The sequence below is a fragment of the Lonchura striata genome, chromosome 19 (assembly GCF_050655825.1).
Source record: "Lonchura striata isolate lonStrDom1 chromosome 19, ASM5065582v1, whole genome shotgun sequence".
Taxonomy (NCBI): domain Eukaryota; kingdom Metazoa; phylum Chordata; class Aves; order Passeriformes; family Estrildidae; genus Lonchura; species Lonchura striata.
Genome location: NC_140721.1, coordinates 1,634,511 through 1,652,685, shown reverse-complemented (window position 1 = coordinate 1,652,685; position 18,175 = coordinate 1,634,511). Strand labels below are relative to the sequence as shown.

The 18,175-nt window shown below is 59.7% G+C and overlaps 1 protein-coding gene across 1 annotated transcript; it reads left to right on the top strand.

The window, feature by feature from the left end:
• The first annotated feature begins 5,377 nt into the window (after nt 1-5,377).
• DUSP14 (dual specificity phosphatase 14) lies at nt 5,378-17,758 on the top strand. Its single transcript, XM_021533009.4, has 3 exons — nt 5,378-5,503; nt 13,964-14,058; nt 15,402-17,758. Exon 3 carries the CDS (start codon nt 15,520-15,522, stop codon nt 16,114-16,116), a length of 597 nt encoding a protein of 198 aa, XP_021388684.1. The 5' UTR covers nt 5,378-5,503; nt 13,964-14,058; nt 15,402-15,519; the 3' UTR covers nt 16,117-17,758.
• The last annotated feature ends 417 nt before the right edge of the window (nt 17,759-18,175 follow it).

Below are 18,175 nucleotides of genomic sequence, written 5' to 3'. Positions count from 1 at the left end.
TGCAGCCCCAGCCCACTGGGCCTCTTCCCACCCGGCTGCTGCCCAGGGAGCTGAACACGCTCCCACAGGAACCACAGCCAGGCCACACAGCCCAGCAGTGTGCTCTTACACCTGGCAGAGCTGGGTCGGGACCATGTGGAACCCAGCAAGGAGCAGGAAAAACATGGAGAGCACAGAGATGGGGTCAGGCAGCAGCTCAGCGTGCACAGCTGTCCAGTGCCTGCCCCACCGCAGGCTCTCCATGGCCACAAGCAAGGATTGTGAGCACCCTTTGCTCCAGGGAATGCACCCTGGAATCTCCTGAGCTCCCCGTACAATCACCAACATCTCATTTCTTTTGCAAAGCCTGTCTGGAAAGTCAATGTTTTATTGAACCAGGCGCCAGCACTCCCCAGTGGGAGTGAAATGGGAATGGATGGGAGCTCAGAGCACCTCCGGGCCCAGCTCCCAGGGGATGTCTGGGGTCCCTGGCACGGGCCAGCCCCCAGCTCGGCTGCCCAGGAGGCAGGCAGTGCTGTGCCCTGGGGAGGCTGAGCTGCCAGGCCATGGCAGTGGCCCAGCCCTCGCTCCCAGCCTGGCCCAGGGCTCTGGAGAGGGGGTCGGGGCAGGACACGGAGCATCCCGGAGGCACAGCCACAGCTCACAGGCACAGCCCCTGACTCAGCGGGCGAGCACCCGATGAAACTCACCCCACCCTCCCGAGACAAACCAGCACCCTGGCACCTCACCGAGGGAGCTGCCAAACAGCCCACACCATGGGGTCCTGCACTGCACAGCATCCCTCTGCCTAGCGAGGGGCCAGTCAGTGCAGTAAAGGCACCCCAAACACAACACACACACACAAACAGGCTCCTCCTGACCCCCTCGAGCCCACGGTCACCCACAGCCCACCAGAGGGAAAACTGGCTTTGGGGGACAGCCCTTTCCTCCATGAGGCACCGGGGTGGCAGGGGCAGGCAGGGATGCTGGCACGCAGGGCAGGGCACAGGGATGGCCCCGGTGCTGACTCAGCTTGTGGCACACGTGTGGCTCCCTGCAGTCCAACACACCCAGGCTGTGGAAACACTTCCCACTGCACCCACTGGCCCCACGGATCAGAGCACCCCATGGATTTGGAAAGGGTGACACACCCTCACGGCCACATCCTGGGAGCCCCTGAGCCAAAATCCTCCTGCCCAGGGAGCTCGGATTGGCACACGTTCCCCTTCTGCTTCTTGTGCTGCTGGAAAGCCACAAAGCCCTCCCTGCTGTGGCTGCCCGGCTGTGCTTGACATCCCTGGGGAGTTATAGCATCCCTGGGGAGCTGTGACATCCCTGCAGGCCTGTGACATCCCTGGGGAGCTGAGACATCCCTGGGGAGCTGTGACATCCCTGCAGGCCTGTGACATCCCTGCCTCTCAGCGAGGCCTCTGCTGACCCACATTTGGCCACCGAAGCCCCACCACATGGTGACCCAAGCCCTGGCTTTGTTCTCGCCCCTTAAGGAGCTCCTGCTCGGGGATCTCTGCTCCAGCTGTCACCTCGCATCGAGCGCCAGGCGGCCGATGGCCCCGCGCCGGGATTTGTCCCCACAGGAGCATTCGCTGCCTGCCCTGGGTCCCTGCTGCCATCAGAGGCGAGGAGGGGAAGGCAGCACCCCAAACCAGCCCCTCGAGGCTCCCTGAGGCGGGGCTGGGGGTGCTGCTGGCACTCAGCGCCTGTGGCTCCACACTCCGACCACCCTGGATGCAGCTGTCGCTCCCAAAACCAGCAGGTCCCAATCCCTGGGCTTTGTTCCTCACTCTGGGACCTTTGTCTACATCACCCGGTGCAGGTCGAAGGTGGGGAAGAGTAAATTGTGGAGTAGCCATGGAAACTGGAGGAGATGGATGGATGGATGGATGGATGGATGGATGGATGGATGGATGGATGGATGGAGGGATGGATGGATGGAGGGATGGATGGAGGGATGGATGGAGGGATGGATGGAGGGATGGATGGAGGGATGGATGGCAGCTGTGGAAGGCAGCCTGCTCCCCTCTCAGCAGGCCTTCGTGACCCTGAGCACACCCTGGCAGAGCAGGGGAACACCCGGTGATTAAGATAATAGCCCTAATGACCAGCTAATGGCCCGTGGTCAGGCGCACCCTTCGGGAATGTGCCCGGACCCACCACACTGTGCTCACCCCAGCACAGCCAGCGGGCATCTGCCAGGCTGGGCTGGGGAAGGTGGGTTCACAGTCACAGAATATCCTGACCCACAAGAACCAGAGTCCAAGTCCTGACCCTTCCAAAGCCATCACCCCCAGAGGCACCGCGGGGTCATCGGTCACCACTCAGAGCATCCTGGCCCTACACAGACTTCAGAACTTTACCAAGAGATGCATAGTTGCTATGGGAAGGGGAAAAACCCGTCCACAACACGATGTCTGCCTTAGAGGAGAGCTGCTGCTGCCCCACATCCTGTATGGGTGGGAGCTCAGGCTGCCTTCCCAGGGCTGGGGGGCCCACAGAGGCTCTGCAGTCCCCCTGTGCCAGGGCACAGAGCAGGCAGCTGTCCCAGGAAGCACCCAGTGCCTGACACCTCCCTGTGCTCAGGAGCAAACCCTCACAGTCCCGCCTGGCCCTCAAACATCCGTCCTGGACAAAACAGCTCTTGGCAGGAGGGCCTTGGCAGGACAGCAGCCCCCAGCCGGGTCCCCCAGCTCCCGTGAATGAACCTCTGGCCAGGGCTGAGTGTGGGAAGGAGCTGACATTCCCTTTTCGCTTTGTTCCTGCTGTGTCCCTGGGTCAAAGGCCTCCCAGGTTTCCCTTTGCATCCTCTGTCCCACACCAAACACACACAAAGAAGCTCCTGGCAGGGTGCAGGTTAAAAGGACAAGTTGCACTGGCATTAGAAACACCTTTGCAGTTGTGTCAGTAGTTAAAAACTGCCCAGGATGAGCAACTGGAGCTGTGCAGAGCCTTTTTCTCACTCTGGTGGTGAGGGGGAATGAGGGGTTTAGCTGCTTGCGCAGGGAATCCCACAGGCTGCCACTCAAAACCCATCTTTGTCTCTCCCTACGCTGCCCATGGCCAGTAAACACCACCCAGGCTTGCACGACCAAGGCTCCGAGCCCCCGGCCCAGGGATCCCAGCTCCAGGGGGACCCCGGGGGCTCAGCAGTCTCTCAGCTTCTCACAGACCTGATGATCACCCGGGGATCACCCGGGGATTTGTCTCTGCCCCTGAGATGGTGCAGCTCCAAGGAAGGCAGCAGTACTGATGCAACACGGAGGCAAAAAAAACCCCTTGAGCTTGGAGAGCCCAAACCCTCACATTTTCATTTTTTTTGGCCTTTTGAGGTTTTCTTAATTTGTCTATTTTTGTTCCTCGCCCACCTCCGCGCGGAGTGTGACGCGAGCCCTCGCTGGAGAGGCAGGGTTTTAAGGGAGAGCTCTGGCTGCTATAAAGCAGCGAGGTTCTTGGAAAAACAGCCTCTGGAGCAATAAACAGATTTGGAGCTGAGGGCTGTGAGGGACGGCTCCATCTGGGCTGCTGAGTCATGAAACCTGCCCGAGCGAGATACCAGCCGAGGGCTCGGGCTGGGGGAAGCTTCCTAGGAGGGATTTGGGCTATTTTGGTCAGAGCGTGCGACAACAAAACCAGAAAGCGAACAAAAGCGGGCTGGGGTGGCCACGCTTCGCTCCAGCAGCCGCGGGGTTAAAGCAGAGGCTGCCCCCCTTCTCCTCCTCCTCCTCCTCCTCCTCCTCCTCCTCCTCCTCCTCCTCTGCCAGTGCCAGCCTTGTCCCATGCCATGGTGGTGAGGCAGTGGGAGCAGAGCCTACACCTCAATCTCTAGTTTGCAGCCGAAAACAAACTCTCTGACCCCTTTGCTGTGTGGATCCCCGAAACCATGACATCCCTCCTTGGGGATCCCAGTGTGTGGCCTCTCTCCATGGGGGATCCCAGCCTGTGGCATCTCTCCTTGGGGATCCCACCTGTGCCATCCCTCCTTGGGGATCCCACCTGTGCCATCCCTCCTTGGGGATCCCAGCCTGTGGCATCTCTCCTTGGAGATCCCAGCTATCCACAGGGACTTAAGCTCACCCTGCCCTGGGCCAGGGTCCAGCCTGGCCCCCAGGAGGGTGCCACAAGAAGCCCCAGGAGCCTCAGGACCACCTGATATTCCTTCACTGTGCTCGCAGCGTGGGGAGGAGCTGTGGCTTGGGATGTCCCGAGTCACAAAAACCAGGTTCCTCTCTCTCTCTCAGGGCTGGCCCCCTCCCCAGTGAGCAACCATCCAGCCGAGGGACTTTGGCACGTCCCCATCCCCAAAGGGACCCCACCTTGTCCCCACACATGCTGGCAGGGTCCCCACGGGGACATGGCACGTCCCATCCCTAACAAGGGATGTCCTGGGCCCTGCCACATCCCCACATGCTGTCCCGTCCTCACGGGGACCCTGCCACACCCCTGTGCCCACAGTGACCACCTCTCCCTGCCATGTCCCATCACTGCCTTCCACACATCCATCCCCACAGGGCACCCGTTGTGTCCCCACAGCCATCCCCATTGTCCCCATCCCCACAGTGACCCCATCATGTCCCCACCAAAACCCTCACTTGTTTCCTTTCCCTTGGGACCCCACTCATCCCCACATCTCCATGGGACCCCTCTGTGCCCCACAGCACACCCCACTCTCCCCGTTCCCCACAGGCACCCCGTGTTTTCTCCACAGTGACCCTCAGTATCCCCATCCCCACAGCGACCCTGTTGTGTCCCCACTGCGATCCCCATTGTCCCCATCCCCACAGTGACCCCGTCGTGTCCCCACTGAAACCCTCACTTGTTTCCATCCCCACAGGGACCCCACTCATCCCCACCTCACTCTCCCCTTCACAAGCACCTCGTGTTTTCTCCACAGTGACCCTCAGTATCCCCATCCCCACAGTGACCCCGTCGTGTCCCCACTGAAACCCTCACTTGTTTCCATCCCCCCAGGACCCCGCTCATCCCCTTGGGACCCCACTCATCCTCACATCCCCACAGGGACCCCACTCATCCCCACCTCACTCTCCCCTTCACAAGCACCTCGTGCTTTCTGCACAGTGACCCTCAGTATCCCCATCTCCACAGTGACTCCGTCGTGTCCCCACTGAAACCCTCACTTGTTTCCATCCTCACAGGGACCCCACTCATCCCCACACCCCCGGGCCCCTGATGTACCCCACAGCACACCCCACTCTCCCCGCTCCCCACAGGCACCCCGTGTTTTCTGCACAGCGCCCTCAGCGCCGCTCTCCCCACAGCTGCCCTCAGGCCGGGCGGCGCCTTTAAGCGGGGCCGGTCTCCCGGAGCCCCGCCCGGGGGCCGGCCCGGCCGCCCCCCGTAGCCTGGTAACGGCGGCTCTGCGGGCGGGGGCGGCCCCGGCAGCCGCGGTCAGGTGGCACCGCCGAGACGGAGCCGGCCGAGCACGATAAAAGTCCCGGCCCGCCGCCGCCACGGCTGCGAGGGAGCGCGGAGCCGCCGCCCGGGAGCCATGGTAGGGCCGGGCCGGGTGGGGGTCCGCGGCGCTGGGGGTGCCCCGGCTCTGTGCGCCGTGCCCAGCCCGCCCCGGCGGAGGGGTCCCGGCGGGCGGGACGCGGGTCGGTGGGGTCCCGCTGGGCTCGGGGCTGTGCCGTGGGGCGCCGCTCAAAGCCGGGAGAGCGGCGGCAGCCCCGAGCCCACCGCGGGCACGGCTCCGGGGCTGCCTCGGCGCGCAGCGGAGACGGGGCTCCATCCCTGCGCCCTGCCCTCGGCACCCATCCCTGGCTCTGCACCCGCCTCTGGCTCCTGCCTCGGCACCCCCAGCTCAGCATCCTTCCCTGGATCCTGCCCTTGCACTCCTGCTCTGGGCATCCTTCCCTGGCTCCTGCCTCGGCACCCCCAGCTCAGCATCGTTCTCTGGATCCTGCCCTTGCACTCCTGCTCTGGGCATCCTTCCCTGGCTCCTGCCTTCGGCACCCCCAGCTCAGGATCCTTCCCTGGATCCTGCCCTTGCACTCCTGATTTGGCTCCCATCCCTGGCTCCTGCCTCGGCACCCCCAGCTCAGCATCGTTCTCTGGATCCTGCCCTTGCACTCCTGCTCTGGGCATCCTTCCCTGGCTCCTGCCTTCGGCACCCCCAGCTCAGGATCCTTCCCTGGATCCTGCCCTTGCACTCCTGATTTGGCTCCCATCCCTGGCTCCTGCCCTCGGCACCCCCAGCTCAGGATCCTTCCCTGGATCCTGCCTTTGCACTCCTGATTTGGGCATCCACCTCTGTTCCTGCCCTCTGCACCCCCAGCTCAGCATCCTTCCCTGGATTCTGCCTTTGCATTCCTGCTCTGGGCTCCCATCCCTGGCTCCTGCCCTCGGCACCCCCAGCTCAGCATCGTTCTCTGGATCCTGCCCTTGCACTCCTGTATTGGGCATCCACCTCTGGTTCCTGCCCTCTGCACCCCCAGCTCAGCATCCTTCCCTGGATCCTGCCCTTGCGCTCCTGCTCTGGGGATCCATCCCTTACTCCTGCCATGTCTCCCATCCCTGGCTCCTGCCCTCCACACCCCCAGCTCTCCCCGGTGCCCCCGGCACCCCGGTGGCTGCCCGCAGCTGCCCGGCCTCACATCCAGCCCGGCTGCGTGCACGGCCCTTGACTCAGCTCCGGAGCAGCTGCTTTGAGCAACACCGGTAATCAATGAGTGGCATTTGGCTGTAGGGAGATGAGGCAGGATCATAACCTGTTCGACTGGGCAGCAAATGAGCCTTTTATTCTGGAGGTTTGAGTGTTGGCAGATGCCTTAATATCATGTTGCAAGTTCAGTTTATCCCTAATGCCCCTGCCTCGGGAATGGTGGAGGATTAGCACTGCCAAAACAGTTTTCCCTTACGATACACGGGACCAGCTGCCCCTGCTCTGGCAGGGAGTGGATTCCTCCCCCAAGCCTCGCTGTAAACCTTGGTGTTTGCTGTGTTCTGGTGGTTGGGACGGGCTCTGTGGCACTCTGGTTCCCAAGGAATGAGAAGGAAGGATCCCTGATTTGGGGGACGTGTGCTGTTCCCCGCTGGCAGAGAGATCTGCTGCCACGACTTGGCTGACGTGACCCTGGTGAACGTCAGGGGAGCAGTAATGCAGCAGGTTTTAATCGATTTGAGCCTGGAAGGTGTGAACGTGCAGCTCTGCCTGTCCTTCCTGCCCTCGAGGGCTCGCCTGGGTCCTGGACAGGGACACAGACATCCCGGTTTCCTCCAGGAACAAAGGCGAAATCCCGGGGATTTCATCCCAGCCCTCGCTGCGGGGTCTGCTCTGGGCTCTGGCACTGCTTCTTCGTTGGTCAGGGCAAGATGGAAATTTGCACGGCTTAATTCAATACCTGATCCCAGCTGGAATCTCGGAGCTGGAAAGCCAGAGAGCTCCTGCCGCTCTAGTGCTAGAAACGTTCAGGGTGTGGGGGGAAATCTTCTGCCTGAGGGAGGAAAGGGATGCAGAGCCGCCGCAAAAAAGTCTCAGGTCTCCGCTCTGGGAGCCAGAACCAGCTTTGTCCCGCAGAACCAGCCACCTGCACGCCTGGGCATGCAGGAAAAAGCTGGGAATGAGGAGTGGGAAAAAGGCACCTAGGCAGGGCGGTGGGGCCTGGGAGCACCAACGCTGACCCCACCACAGCCATCTATACAGGCTGTGCACCAGAGAAGCCTTCCAGGCTTCCTGCCACCGCTGCAGGACTTTCCTTCCAGGGTGGCTTTCCCTAGAAGGGAGGGGTAACATCTCAAACCAGGCACGGGAGCTTCTCCCAGCCCCTCCTCTCCAGGTACACAGCCCTCAGCACACACACACACCCATTTATCACTTCAAAAAGGACACTCTGAGCAGCCATAATCTGCTGAGAGGGCTCTGGTATTTGGAAATAGCTGAGGAATCTCTGAACAGGAGTCCCAGCTCCCTGGATGCTTGGGAATAAAGCCAGGAACTGGGAGGCAGGCACTGCCCACCTTTCCCAGGGCACCTGTAGTGCAGGCAGTGCGTGGGCTCAGCTCACACAGCTACTCCCCTGCTTTAAAAATAGAATAAAATTATAATAATCAGGCAGGTTTGGGGTTCCCAGCAGGAAGGATCAACAGGTGCTGCCACAGTCACCCCTAGGCCAGGTGGGTAGGGGTTCCCAGGCCGATGGGAATTAATTCTCATTTATTTTCACCATCCCACCCTGCAGTGTGGGGGGGTCTGCAGGTCCCTCCCTTTGGATGCAGGAGTCCTTCATGGAGGAAATGTGAATTTGCACAGCATCCCTGGAAAAGAGAATTCCCCCCAGCCTGGAGCAGGCAGAGCGACCTCCTGGGAGCCGAGCGGTGCTCACAGGGGAAGCTCCACGTGTCCACTCCATCTCCCCCTAAGTGATTAAAATTGCCCTCTCTTCCTGTTACCCGGCACAACCCCATGGGTGTGCTCGGAGCTGACCTCCCTCCCTACAGCTGCTGCATCCCCTCTGCTCCCAGCCTTGCCCAACCAGCCCCTGCCCAGCCTTGGGAAGCGTGGGGAAGGCGTGGGCAGCCCCTGCCCGCAGGGGAGGGGAATGTGTCACCATCAGGTTCATCAGGCTGCCAGCTTTGAGCCCCCCTGAGAAGCCAGGCAGCTGAGAGCCTGCACCAGTTGGCACTGCCCCTGGAAAAGGCCCGGGTGAGGCCAGCGTGGAGGCACCGGATTGTTTCCAGGACACGTTGCAGTGAATTTGCAGCTGCCTTCAATTTGATGGGCTCTGGGGTGGGCTGGGGCAGAGCCCCAGGAGCAGCAGGCACAGCCCTGGGCCCGGCGGGGTCACACACGAGCGAACACACCAGGTCCCTGTGTTTTGTTGTGCTAACAGGGAAGAGATTGTGTCCCTCCTGTCAGCTGTGACCGCGCCGGGCACGGCTCCGGAAAAAACAAGGCTCCATCTTGCAGCACCCCGGGAGCCGGAGCCAGGCGTGGGTCTGCTCCCTGCTCTCCATCCCCATCCCCCGGGGTCACACCTGGACACAGGGAGCAGGGGATGGAGCTTTCCTAAACTCCACCTGCGATCCAGATGCCATCAGCTGGCGCTGGAATAATCTGTGGTGCTCCAGAAGAGGTGGAATCGCCGCTGGGGGCTGGAAACCAGCCCTCAGTGCTCAGCCGAGTAGGGAACCGACGCTGCACGCAACAGTCTGATCCTGTTCGTGCCTCCTCACAGCTTACTCCTGCTTTTTAAAGCGTCTCACACGCCTCCCAGGAGTTTTTAAGCAGGATGCAGGTGGCCAGGGCACTGCTCCGTGCTGGGGGAGCCCCATGCCCCCACTGTGCTCCGAGCAGCACGCGGGGCCCGTGGCTCTGAAAGCACAGACGTGGCGTTTAAAAGAAAGATGGTTTGTTTTTCTTGCATCAAATCCTCTCGCTGCTTGCCGAGGGAGGCTTGTCCTCGGAGCAGAGCGAGGATTTATAAATACCAGCGTGCCCCAGGTGGTGCCCGCTGCCCGTCTCGCTCTGTCCCTGCGGCCGGGAGCTCTCCCTGTGGCCAGAGGTTTGGCTGGCAGCTGGCAGGATCCAGCTGCCAGCTGGGGAGGGAGCAGTGCCTGTTCCTGCTGTGGAAGGGGGTGGCTGCATGGATCACAGGGTGGCAGGGATCACAGCGTGGCTGTGGGCCGCTCTCACAGGAGTTGGTGGCAGTGGGAATTGAGATGCTGCTGCCCTGCTGCCCTGCCTGGCAGCCTGAGTCTCTGCCCGCGGTGCCAAGTGGCATCCTCAGATGAGTCCTTGCAAAAACCTCACCGCCCATTTTTCCTGCTGGGAGAACGGCAGTCAGGGAGTGATTTTGGCTGGCAGAGCGCTCAGACACTGCTCGGCTGGGTTGGAGTCACCACCCCTGAGCCTGGTGCCAGCCCAAGGCTCCGTGCTGCCATGTGGCTGTGGGGCGAGGGTGGCTCATCCTCAGCAGAGGCAGGAGGGTGAGCCTTGCCAAGCCCTGGCCTCACCCAGGGCACCGAGCGCCCCGCTGGTGCCAGCAGGAGGGACACAGCAGTGTCAGCTGCCACCCCTCTGAAGGCAGCAGGCTGGGACAGGCTCCTGAGGGACTGCCAGCCCTGCAGCCCAGGGAGCTGCCTGCGTTCCAGGCACGGGGGGCAGACAGGGCTAAACTGCTTGATCTGGGGCCGTGGAGCTTCCCAGGAGAGCCCGGGACTGTTAGCAGGGTGTCTTGTGCGTTTTGGGCATGATTCCCCTTTTTGTGGATCCTCTGGGAAGTTACTGGTGTGTTCTGGCAAGCGCGGGGACCCAGCTGTGCTGGGAGCTGCACAAGCAGCCAGGCCTGCTCAGAGCTCCGGGCAGACAGATTATTATCTTGATTTAACATCTGACAGCTCCCATCCTGCTCCCAGGGGCCAGCCCAGGCTGCCAGCAGAATCAATCGGGGGTTGGTCGCAGCATCCTCCGGCTCAGCCCAGATCACCCCACCTGCTCCCCTTCCTTCTTTCCAGTTCCAAACCCGAGCCACTCGACCTTCCCATGGTGAGGATGTGCTGATGGCTCTTACCCGTGTGACAGGAGCCTGTAATGGCTCCGGGAGCACAACCAAAGGCAAGAGAGCAGAGCCAAGGGCTGGCAAGAGGAGCCAGCGGCTCCCACTCGTTCTCTCCCCTCCCGGCTCTGCCCTGGGCTCCCTTGGACTCAGCACAAGCAAGCCCTGACCCCAGAATGGCTGCAGTTTGTGCTGTGTGCTGAAAGTTACTTGAAATGCCACTCTCCAGGACCGTTTCTGAAGCAATTTGCTGTTCAGCCTGGCTGGAAAGAGCCCTGAGCAGGCTCGTTCATTCAGCGCCTGCAATATTGACTCTTCTCTTTACTGCAGGATTAGAGAGCATTTGTCATCTCCAAAATGAATAACTTTTCTTCTCCTGGGAGGGGGGAGAAGCCTTGCCTCAGTACTGACATTTTGCACACCCAGCCCACAAACCTGCTTCAAATCCCAGATGATGATCTGGGAATTAAACCAGGGGCTTCAGTGTCTCTGTTCCATGAGCAGGGCCCACCCTGCATTAAACCCACAGGGAGAGAGGCCTGGGGGAGTTCTCACCTGCCCAGGTAGCAGCCCCATGGTTGTGTTCCTGCCACACAGCCCGACAGAAACTCAAGTGCCTCAGGGACGAGCCACAGCCCCAGCTCAAGATGGAGGAGCTGCGTTAACAAACAAACAAACCCTTAAAAATCAGAGCAAACCACCCGGCAGCACCAGAATAAGAAGGCAGAAGCTCAGACTTGCCAACTCATTGTCTAGAGCCCGACCAGTTCTCCCTCCTGTCCTGGAGATCACAGTACTCAACTCACAAACTCGCCCTGTTTGTCATTTGAGCTTCCAGAGGTGTTTTCAAGTCTTTCTCAGGCGGTCCAGGAGCCAGCAATGCTTTCCCGTGGGAATTCCAGCTTTTGTTAACAGGACTGCGTTCCCAGGAATGAAAGCAAGAGAAACAAACTCCAGCTGTTGCAAGATTTGGAAGAGCAGAGCCACGAGCGTTGCCGGCAGCAACCTTTCCAAGGGGCTGCACCACAAAACACCGACCTCGGCACCGGCATTGCTGCGTTGCTTTGGAAGTCCTCTTACCTGGAAAGGAGCTGCTCTGGGGCCAGGAGATCCAGCCCAGGTGGGACACAGCCAGCCTTCCACGGGAGCAGCTACCCGGGCCAGGCACCTGCCCCTCCTCCTGAGACCGGGGAAGCACGAAGCTCAGCCTGGAGGTGCAGCAGGAGGTACAGCTGAGAGCTGCGGAGGGTTGGTGGGTGCACGATGAGATCCAGGCTGGAGAAGTGTCCCCTCGCCATAAACCTGAGGATGGTGCTGGCCAGGAGCGCTGGGAGAGGACCTGGAGGCTTTGAAGACAGAGTGTTCTCCAGGCTGTAATTAGCCACTGGCTTCCCCCACCCCTGATTATGCAGAGGAGGGAAGTGGCAGAACCCACCAGTCTGCCAGCGAGGGAGGAGGCAGCTCCAGTCCTGCCCCCTGCCACCCCGGGGACCCCTGCCACACCATGGGGCACTGTCTGAGTTCTGTGTGTGGGCAAGACCAAGGCACTGTCTGGAAAGGGATTCACTGTGGGTCAGGGCTGCTGCAAGATTAATTAATTCATTAACTGGAGTCAGCCCAGAAAAAGGAGGATGCGATGGCAGGACACCCGGTGGCTACCGGCCCACTGCCAGCCCGTCTTCTCCCAGAGGACCATCTGCACCCTCTGGGGATGTCAGCCCTTTGCAGGACACCCCGGTGACACTCCAGCTCCTCTGGAGAGCACGTAGTGACAGTTCTGGATCCAGCCCTTGGACAGGCTCAGCACCCCGGGGCGCTGGCTTTGGGCTGGTGTGACTCCCCAGCCTATGCCAGCACTCAGAATCCCCAACCAAGGAGCAGTGGGAGAAGAGGAGGGGGTTTTATTTCACATGAGGTGATGCACCCTGGCTGTACCCGGCATCACAGAGGCTGAAGGGGCAGCCCGTGCCCCTCCCTGTGCCCTGCCAGGAGCCTCTTGTGCCATCAGCCTTCCCGGCTGTGTGAGTGCTTTGTTCCACCTTCAGCGATTTTCTCCTTTTTTTTCCTGCACTCAGCAACGCCCGGGAAGAGGCTTTTCATTCCTTTCCCCTTTCTCTGCCCCAGCACAATGGCAGGAATGGCAGCGCGAAGAGCAGCAGTGTTGGATTACAGCGGGATGCGGTGGGATAACGCGGGTGTGCCGGGGCACTCTCCCGGGAGCAGAGCGGGGCACTCCGGGCTGGGCAGGAGGATGCGGGGCTGCAGCCCTGGGCACGGATGAAGGCTCCCACCTGCCGATCTCAGCCGGAGCCGCTGCCAGCCCGGGCAGACGAGCCCCTTGCGTTTCCCAGCTCCCCGCACGGCAGCAGCTGCTCAGCCCGGTGTGTGTGGGCAGCAGCGTGGCTCTGTCACATGCCTGGGACAGCACGGTGGCATCCCAGCCACCTCCAGCACGGCAGGGGACGCGGCAGCGGGTGCCGTGCTGGCTGTGCCCCAGCGCCGGGCACCATCAGCCCCCAGGCGCGTGCTCTGTGGGCACGGCAGCCTCATCTCTCGCTGCAAGAATGAGATTCTCCTCAAAATATTCCATCCTTCTGGCTGAGAGCTGCTCTGGATCGGGGGGGAGCAGTGCCGGCCATTCCGAGCCCCGGGGATGTCCTGTGTACCTGGGATGGAACAGGTTGGACGGAGCAGCTGTGGCTGCCCCTGGGTCCCTGGAGGTGTCCAAGGCCAGGCTGGATGGGGCTTGGAGCAGCCTGGGATGGGATGGGATAGAGATGAACAGGTGTTTATCCCCAGAGTTTGCAGAGCGAGCCCAGCCTGTCACATGCAAATCCCCGGATAAGTTCCTGCCTGCAAACAGGAACCACTTTATGGAAAGCAGCAGAGCCCTTCCCAAACAGCCTCAGGGGTGCTCTGGCTCCTCCAGGAGCAGCTGGAGGCTCTGCCAGGCTCAGGGCTGCTTTGGGGTGGCACTGCTCTCATCCAGCAGTGTTTCCCAGGTGATACACCTCCACTCAGGCTTCCAGGAAAGGAAGGGGATGGTGGTCCCATCCTCAGCTTTTCAGGAGCACGGTGCTGTGGCTCTGGATCAGCTCTGCCCCTTCCCATTCAGAGGAACAGGCTTGGGCACCATCAGAAGGACACACCTGCCCCAGCTCTCTGGGCCTGGGTGGATGCTAAAGGAGACATTAGAGCAAATTAATTACTTAAGTGACTTAATTCCTTTCGAGCCATGACTTCTGTGCCAGCCTCAGATTCCTCTGGGCTCACCGTGATTTTGAGCGCCGTGTTGGCAGGAATTGGTGACACGGTGGTGTTGGCAGCAAGTGCCACCCTGAGTCCTCCGTCTCTGTGTGGGGAAGCCGTGCTCCTCCCTCCCAGCTCTTGGACCCTCACCTGTAATGCCAGAGCCCAGTGCAGCTCCCAGTCCAATCCGTGCTCTTTTGTCTCCCCAGCTCGGCGTTGGACACGCTCCCTGAGCCACCCCAGCCTCAGCAGCCCGGAGCACCGCGGTGCCGTCCGTGACCTAGGGCAGGACTTGGTACAAAACGTAAGTGCCCAAATCCTTTGCATTGTCAGTAAGAGCTGCTTGAGAGCAGGGATTTCCCCTGCTCAGAGAACTTGATTCCTCTGAAAAAACACACCTTTCCTTGCTGCTCCAGCTGGGTGACTGCAGTGGGGGGAAGCTGAGCACTCGTAGCTGCAGCAAAAGCCTCGTTGGGGCAGGAACTTTTGCAGCTTTAGGTCCACAGCTTCAGAAGCTGCTCAAGTAGCTGCCAGCAGGGAAGAGCCACGGAGGAGGCCACGTTATGCTCATTAAGTTTCTGTGCCACAGAGCCAGAAATCCACTGGCAGCACCACCAGCCACTGCTGGGACCTGCGGGTGCTTCCCAGAGGGCAGACACTGAGGGCTGGGGAAGCCACAGCCCTTTAAAGGACCTTCTTAACATAATTAGGAATTGCTGGAGGGACAGATTCCTGTCCCCAAGGCCCCAGAGCATCCCCCAAGTCCCTTCAGCTCTGTCAGTGCCACCAGGGTGGGCTCAGAGGTACCTGGGCAGGGACTCCCCAGGCTGCACAGACTGGAGCCTTTCCCATGCCCTTCTCCAAACAGAGAACACACAGACTGGCAGATTATTGATACTCCAGGGCTCGTCCCCTTGCCTGCAGCTTCTCCCCTGGCTTTGGAGGTGCCCCAAAGGAGCAGGGGGAGTCCGAGCAGGGACCCTCCAGGCCCGTGGGCGATCCCAGGCCTCGGCAGAGCATGTCTCTGTGCCAAGCATTAGTCAGGCACTAAAGCAGGACAAGAGCCTCCCCTGTCCCAGCCTCTGCTCTTGGGTTTTACTCCCAGCTTCTGACATAACCAGGTCACTCTTTCCACACTTCCCCTGCTTCCGTGAGAGCCGATGACTGATGGGGATGGACGTGACTCACCGCCCTTCCTAATGAGCCATTTTCCTCTCTTGATGTGCTTTGGCGGGGCCTTTCCTACACCTAAAAAGGAGAAGGGTGGCACTGGGGAGAGGTGCTGGAAATTGCTGGCATCTGCTGTTCCTCACCATCCCTTTGAACTGTGGCCAGCTGTGAGGCTGCTGTGTTTAAGTACGGAAAAGGTGCAGCTCCTCCTCCACGTGCTGGTCCGGGTGAGATGCTGTCCGGGCCCACAGGTAAACCCTTGGCGATTAATTGGAGTTAATTAGGCTGGAAGGTTTTGTTGTTGCTGTCTGTCCAGGCAGTGCCTGGGGGACAGCAGTAATGAGCACTGTGAGCCCAGCCCCACATTCCCCAGGGAGCTTTGCCAGGCCACAGCAGGGCGAGCTGGGCTTTCCTGTTGCTGGCACAGACACGGCGAGGGACGGCTCCCCGCTCATGTTCCTCACTTGTGTTTTGCAGTGACTAAGCAGCGGGAGCTCTCGCTGTCCTGCCGCCACCAGGCCAGACGATCCCTCCCTTGGCTGCACATCCCCTTGGCTCTCTTCCCATAATGGAAGCCTGAGTGCCAAGATCCTCCATGACCTCCAGAAGCCACAACTCCCTGCCGAGAACTCTGATGGCTCCGCGAATGCTCTCCGAAGGTGCCCTGGGGGGCATCGCCCAGATCACGCCCTCGCTGTACCTGAGCCGGGGCAGCGTCGCCTCCAACCGGCACCTGCTGCTGTCCCGGGGCATCACCTGTATCATCAACGCCACCATCGAGATCCCCAACTTCAACTGGCCCCAGTTCGAGTACGTGAAAGTGCCTTTGGCCGACATGCCCAACGCCCCCATCTCGCTGTACTTCGACAGCGTGGCCGACAAGATCCACAGCGTGGCGCGGAAGCACGGCGCCACGCTGGTGCACTGCGCCGCCGGCGTCAGCAGGTCGGCCACGCTCTGCATCGCCTTCCTCATGAAGTACCACAAGGTCTCCCTCTTCGAGGCCTACAACTGGGTCAAGTCGCGGCGCCCCGTGATCCGGCCCAACGTGGGCTTCTGGAGGCAGCTGATAGACTACGAGAGGAAGCTCTTTGGGAAGACCACGGTTAAAATGGTACAGACACCCTATGGCATCATCCCAGACGTTTACGAGAGAGAGAGGAGACCCCTGATGCCTTACTGGGGAATTTAATGGGACTGCAGACGGGAAGCACAACGGGAGGGACGCGCTCTTCCGAGTCCACCAGACTGGAGACGTTCCCTTCTCCTTCTACGGCCAACTTTGGTTCTTTACCATACAGCAGAACCTCAATTCTCACCTCACTAACCTGCAAGGCCAACGATTCCCTTCAAAGCATTTTTCTCTATGGGGATTTCCCATCTGCATCTCCGATTTAGCAAAACCGGGTCTCATTATAAGTTTATTCCTTCCATTAAGCCTCCGTATTTTTTTTCTTTCATTTAGTCAAGTTTATTAGGATCCTCCAGGGAAGAGCCCAAGAGGCACTGGGCAGAGCGGGTGTCCCAAGTGCGCAGTAGTAGCCTGGATATTTTCTTCTAGCTTGTTTGCTTCCTTGCAAAACCCTGTAGTGGCTCAGGAGCAGCACCAGCGAGGCCCTGCTCCACAGCAGCAGATTTTCCAAGCACCAGGGAGGCAGGAATACAGGGGCTGTGGTGCTGGTGCTGGTGTTTTCTTTAACATCCGTAGTGACTCTCAGTATATAGTGTTTGAGATCTTTAGTCAGCTCTTAATCGTATTCAAAGTTAGGGGGAAAAAAAGGGAAAAAAAAACCAAGATTGAATCAGTCCATGTCGGCCACAAGTAAAATAAAAATTGAGCAATTTAAATCAAATAAATACAAGATCCTTTTTCACTCATTCCATACCAGGGCAATAGTCTTGGAATACACTTCCAACTACTGGAAAATGCTGGTGTGTGTTGTGGGTGTGGAAAGTTGACAGATCTTGTCCAGATGTGGCTCCAGGCAGAAGCGAGAGGGTTGATGCCACTGGGCAGCCAAAGAGACGCTCAGGAATGTGTGTGTGTCCCCTGCTGGGCTGGGCTGTGTGTGCCAGCATCCCTGCAGCCAGGACAGGGAGAATCCCCTGGTTCCTCTGCAGGGCTGTGCCAGCATCCCTGCAGCCAGGACAGGGAGAATCCCCTGGTTCCTCAGCGGGGCTGTGCCAGCATCCCTGCAGCCAGGACAGGGAGAATCCCCTGGTTCCTCAGCAGGGCTGTGCCAGCATCCCTGCAGCCAGGACAGGGAGAATCCCCTGGTTCCTCAGTGGGGCTGTGCCAGCATCCCTGCAGCCAGGACAGGGAGAATCCCCTGGTTCCTCTGCAGGGCTGTGCCAGCATCCCTGCAGCCAGGACAGGGAGAATCCCCTGGTTCCTCTGGAGGGCTGTGCCAGCATCCCTGCAGCCAGGACAGGGTGAGTCCCCTGGTTCCTCAGCTCTGGCTCCGCTCTGGACCTGCCTTAGCCCATTCCTGCCTCTCTCCATTCCGTCCTCAAGGTTATGCTGCATTCCAGGGTTGCTCCTGTCTGTCCCACGGGGGGTGACAGAGGCCTGGCCTCGCTCAGAGTGTGCCAGGAGTGACTCCAGCCCCAGCCCTTCCCTGGGAGAAGCCTTCCCGTGGCTCCAGGGGCAGGGACTGTGGAGTCAGGGTCACTTCCCTGGAGTGTGACTGGAGCCCAGGAGAGCCCCGCTCCTGAGAAGGCACCAGAGTTTCTGTTGCCTCTGGAGGAGGAGCAGGCAGAGTGCTGCGATTGCTGTCTGATTTAAATGAGATTCTATACTTGTAAAAAAAAAATCAATAAAGATTAAACCAGAACATGTGTTGGTTTCCTGTTCCAAAGTATGCTAATGGAGCTCCAGCAGCAGCCTGAGGCCCAGCAGTGCCTTTCAACAGCGGTGGCTGAAGGATGTTTTCTGCTTTTCTAGATGAGTTTGGCCCCACTGAAATAAAGGTGATCTTTGCCATCAGCTGCTCCCAGCTCGGCTTCCATGGCTGGATCCCAGTTCCAGTGGCAGGCAAACACAGGAGACTCATCTCCCACATTTAGCAGGAATTAAACTTCAGCCAGGGAAATGGTAAGCGAGGAACTAGAGAGTGAAAATAAAGATTAATCACTGGTCTGGAGATGTTCCAACACATGACATTTTAAAGGGGAAAAAATGCTAAAAACTGAAATATGCTCACAAAATTAAACTTTACCTAAAAATGGGCAAAGTAGGGTTTAACAGCATT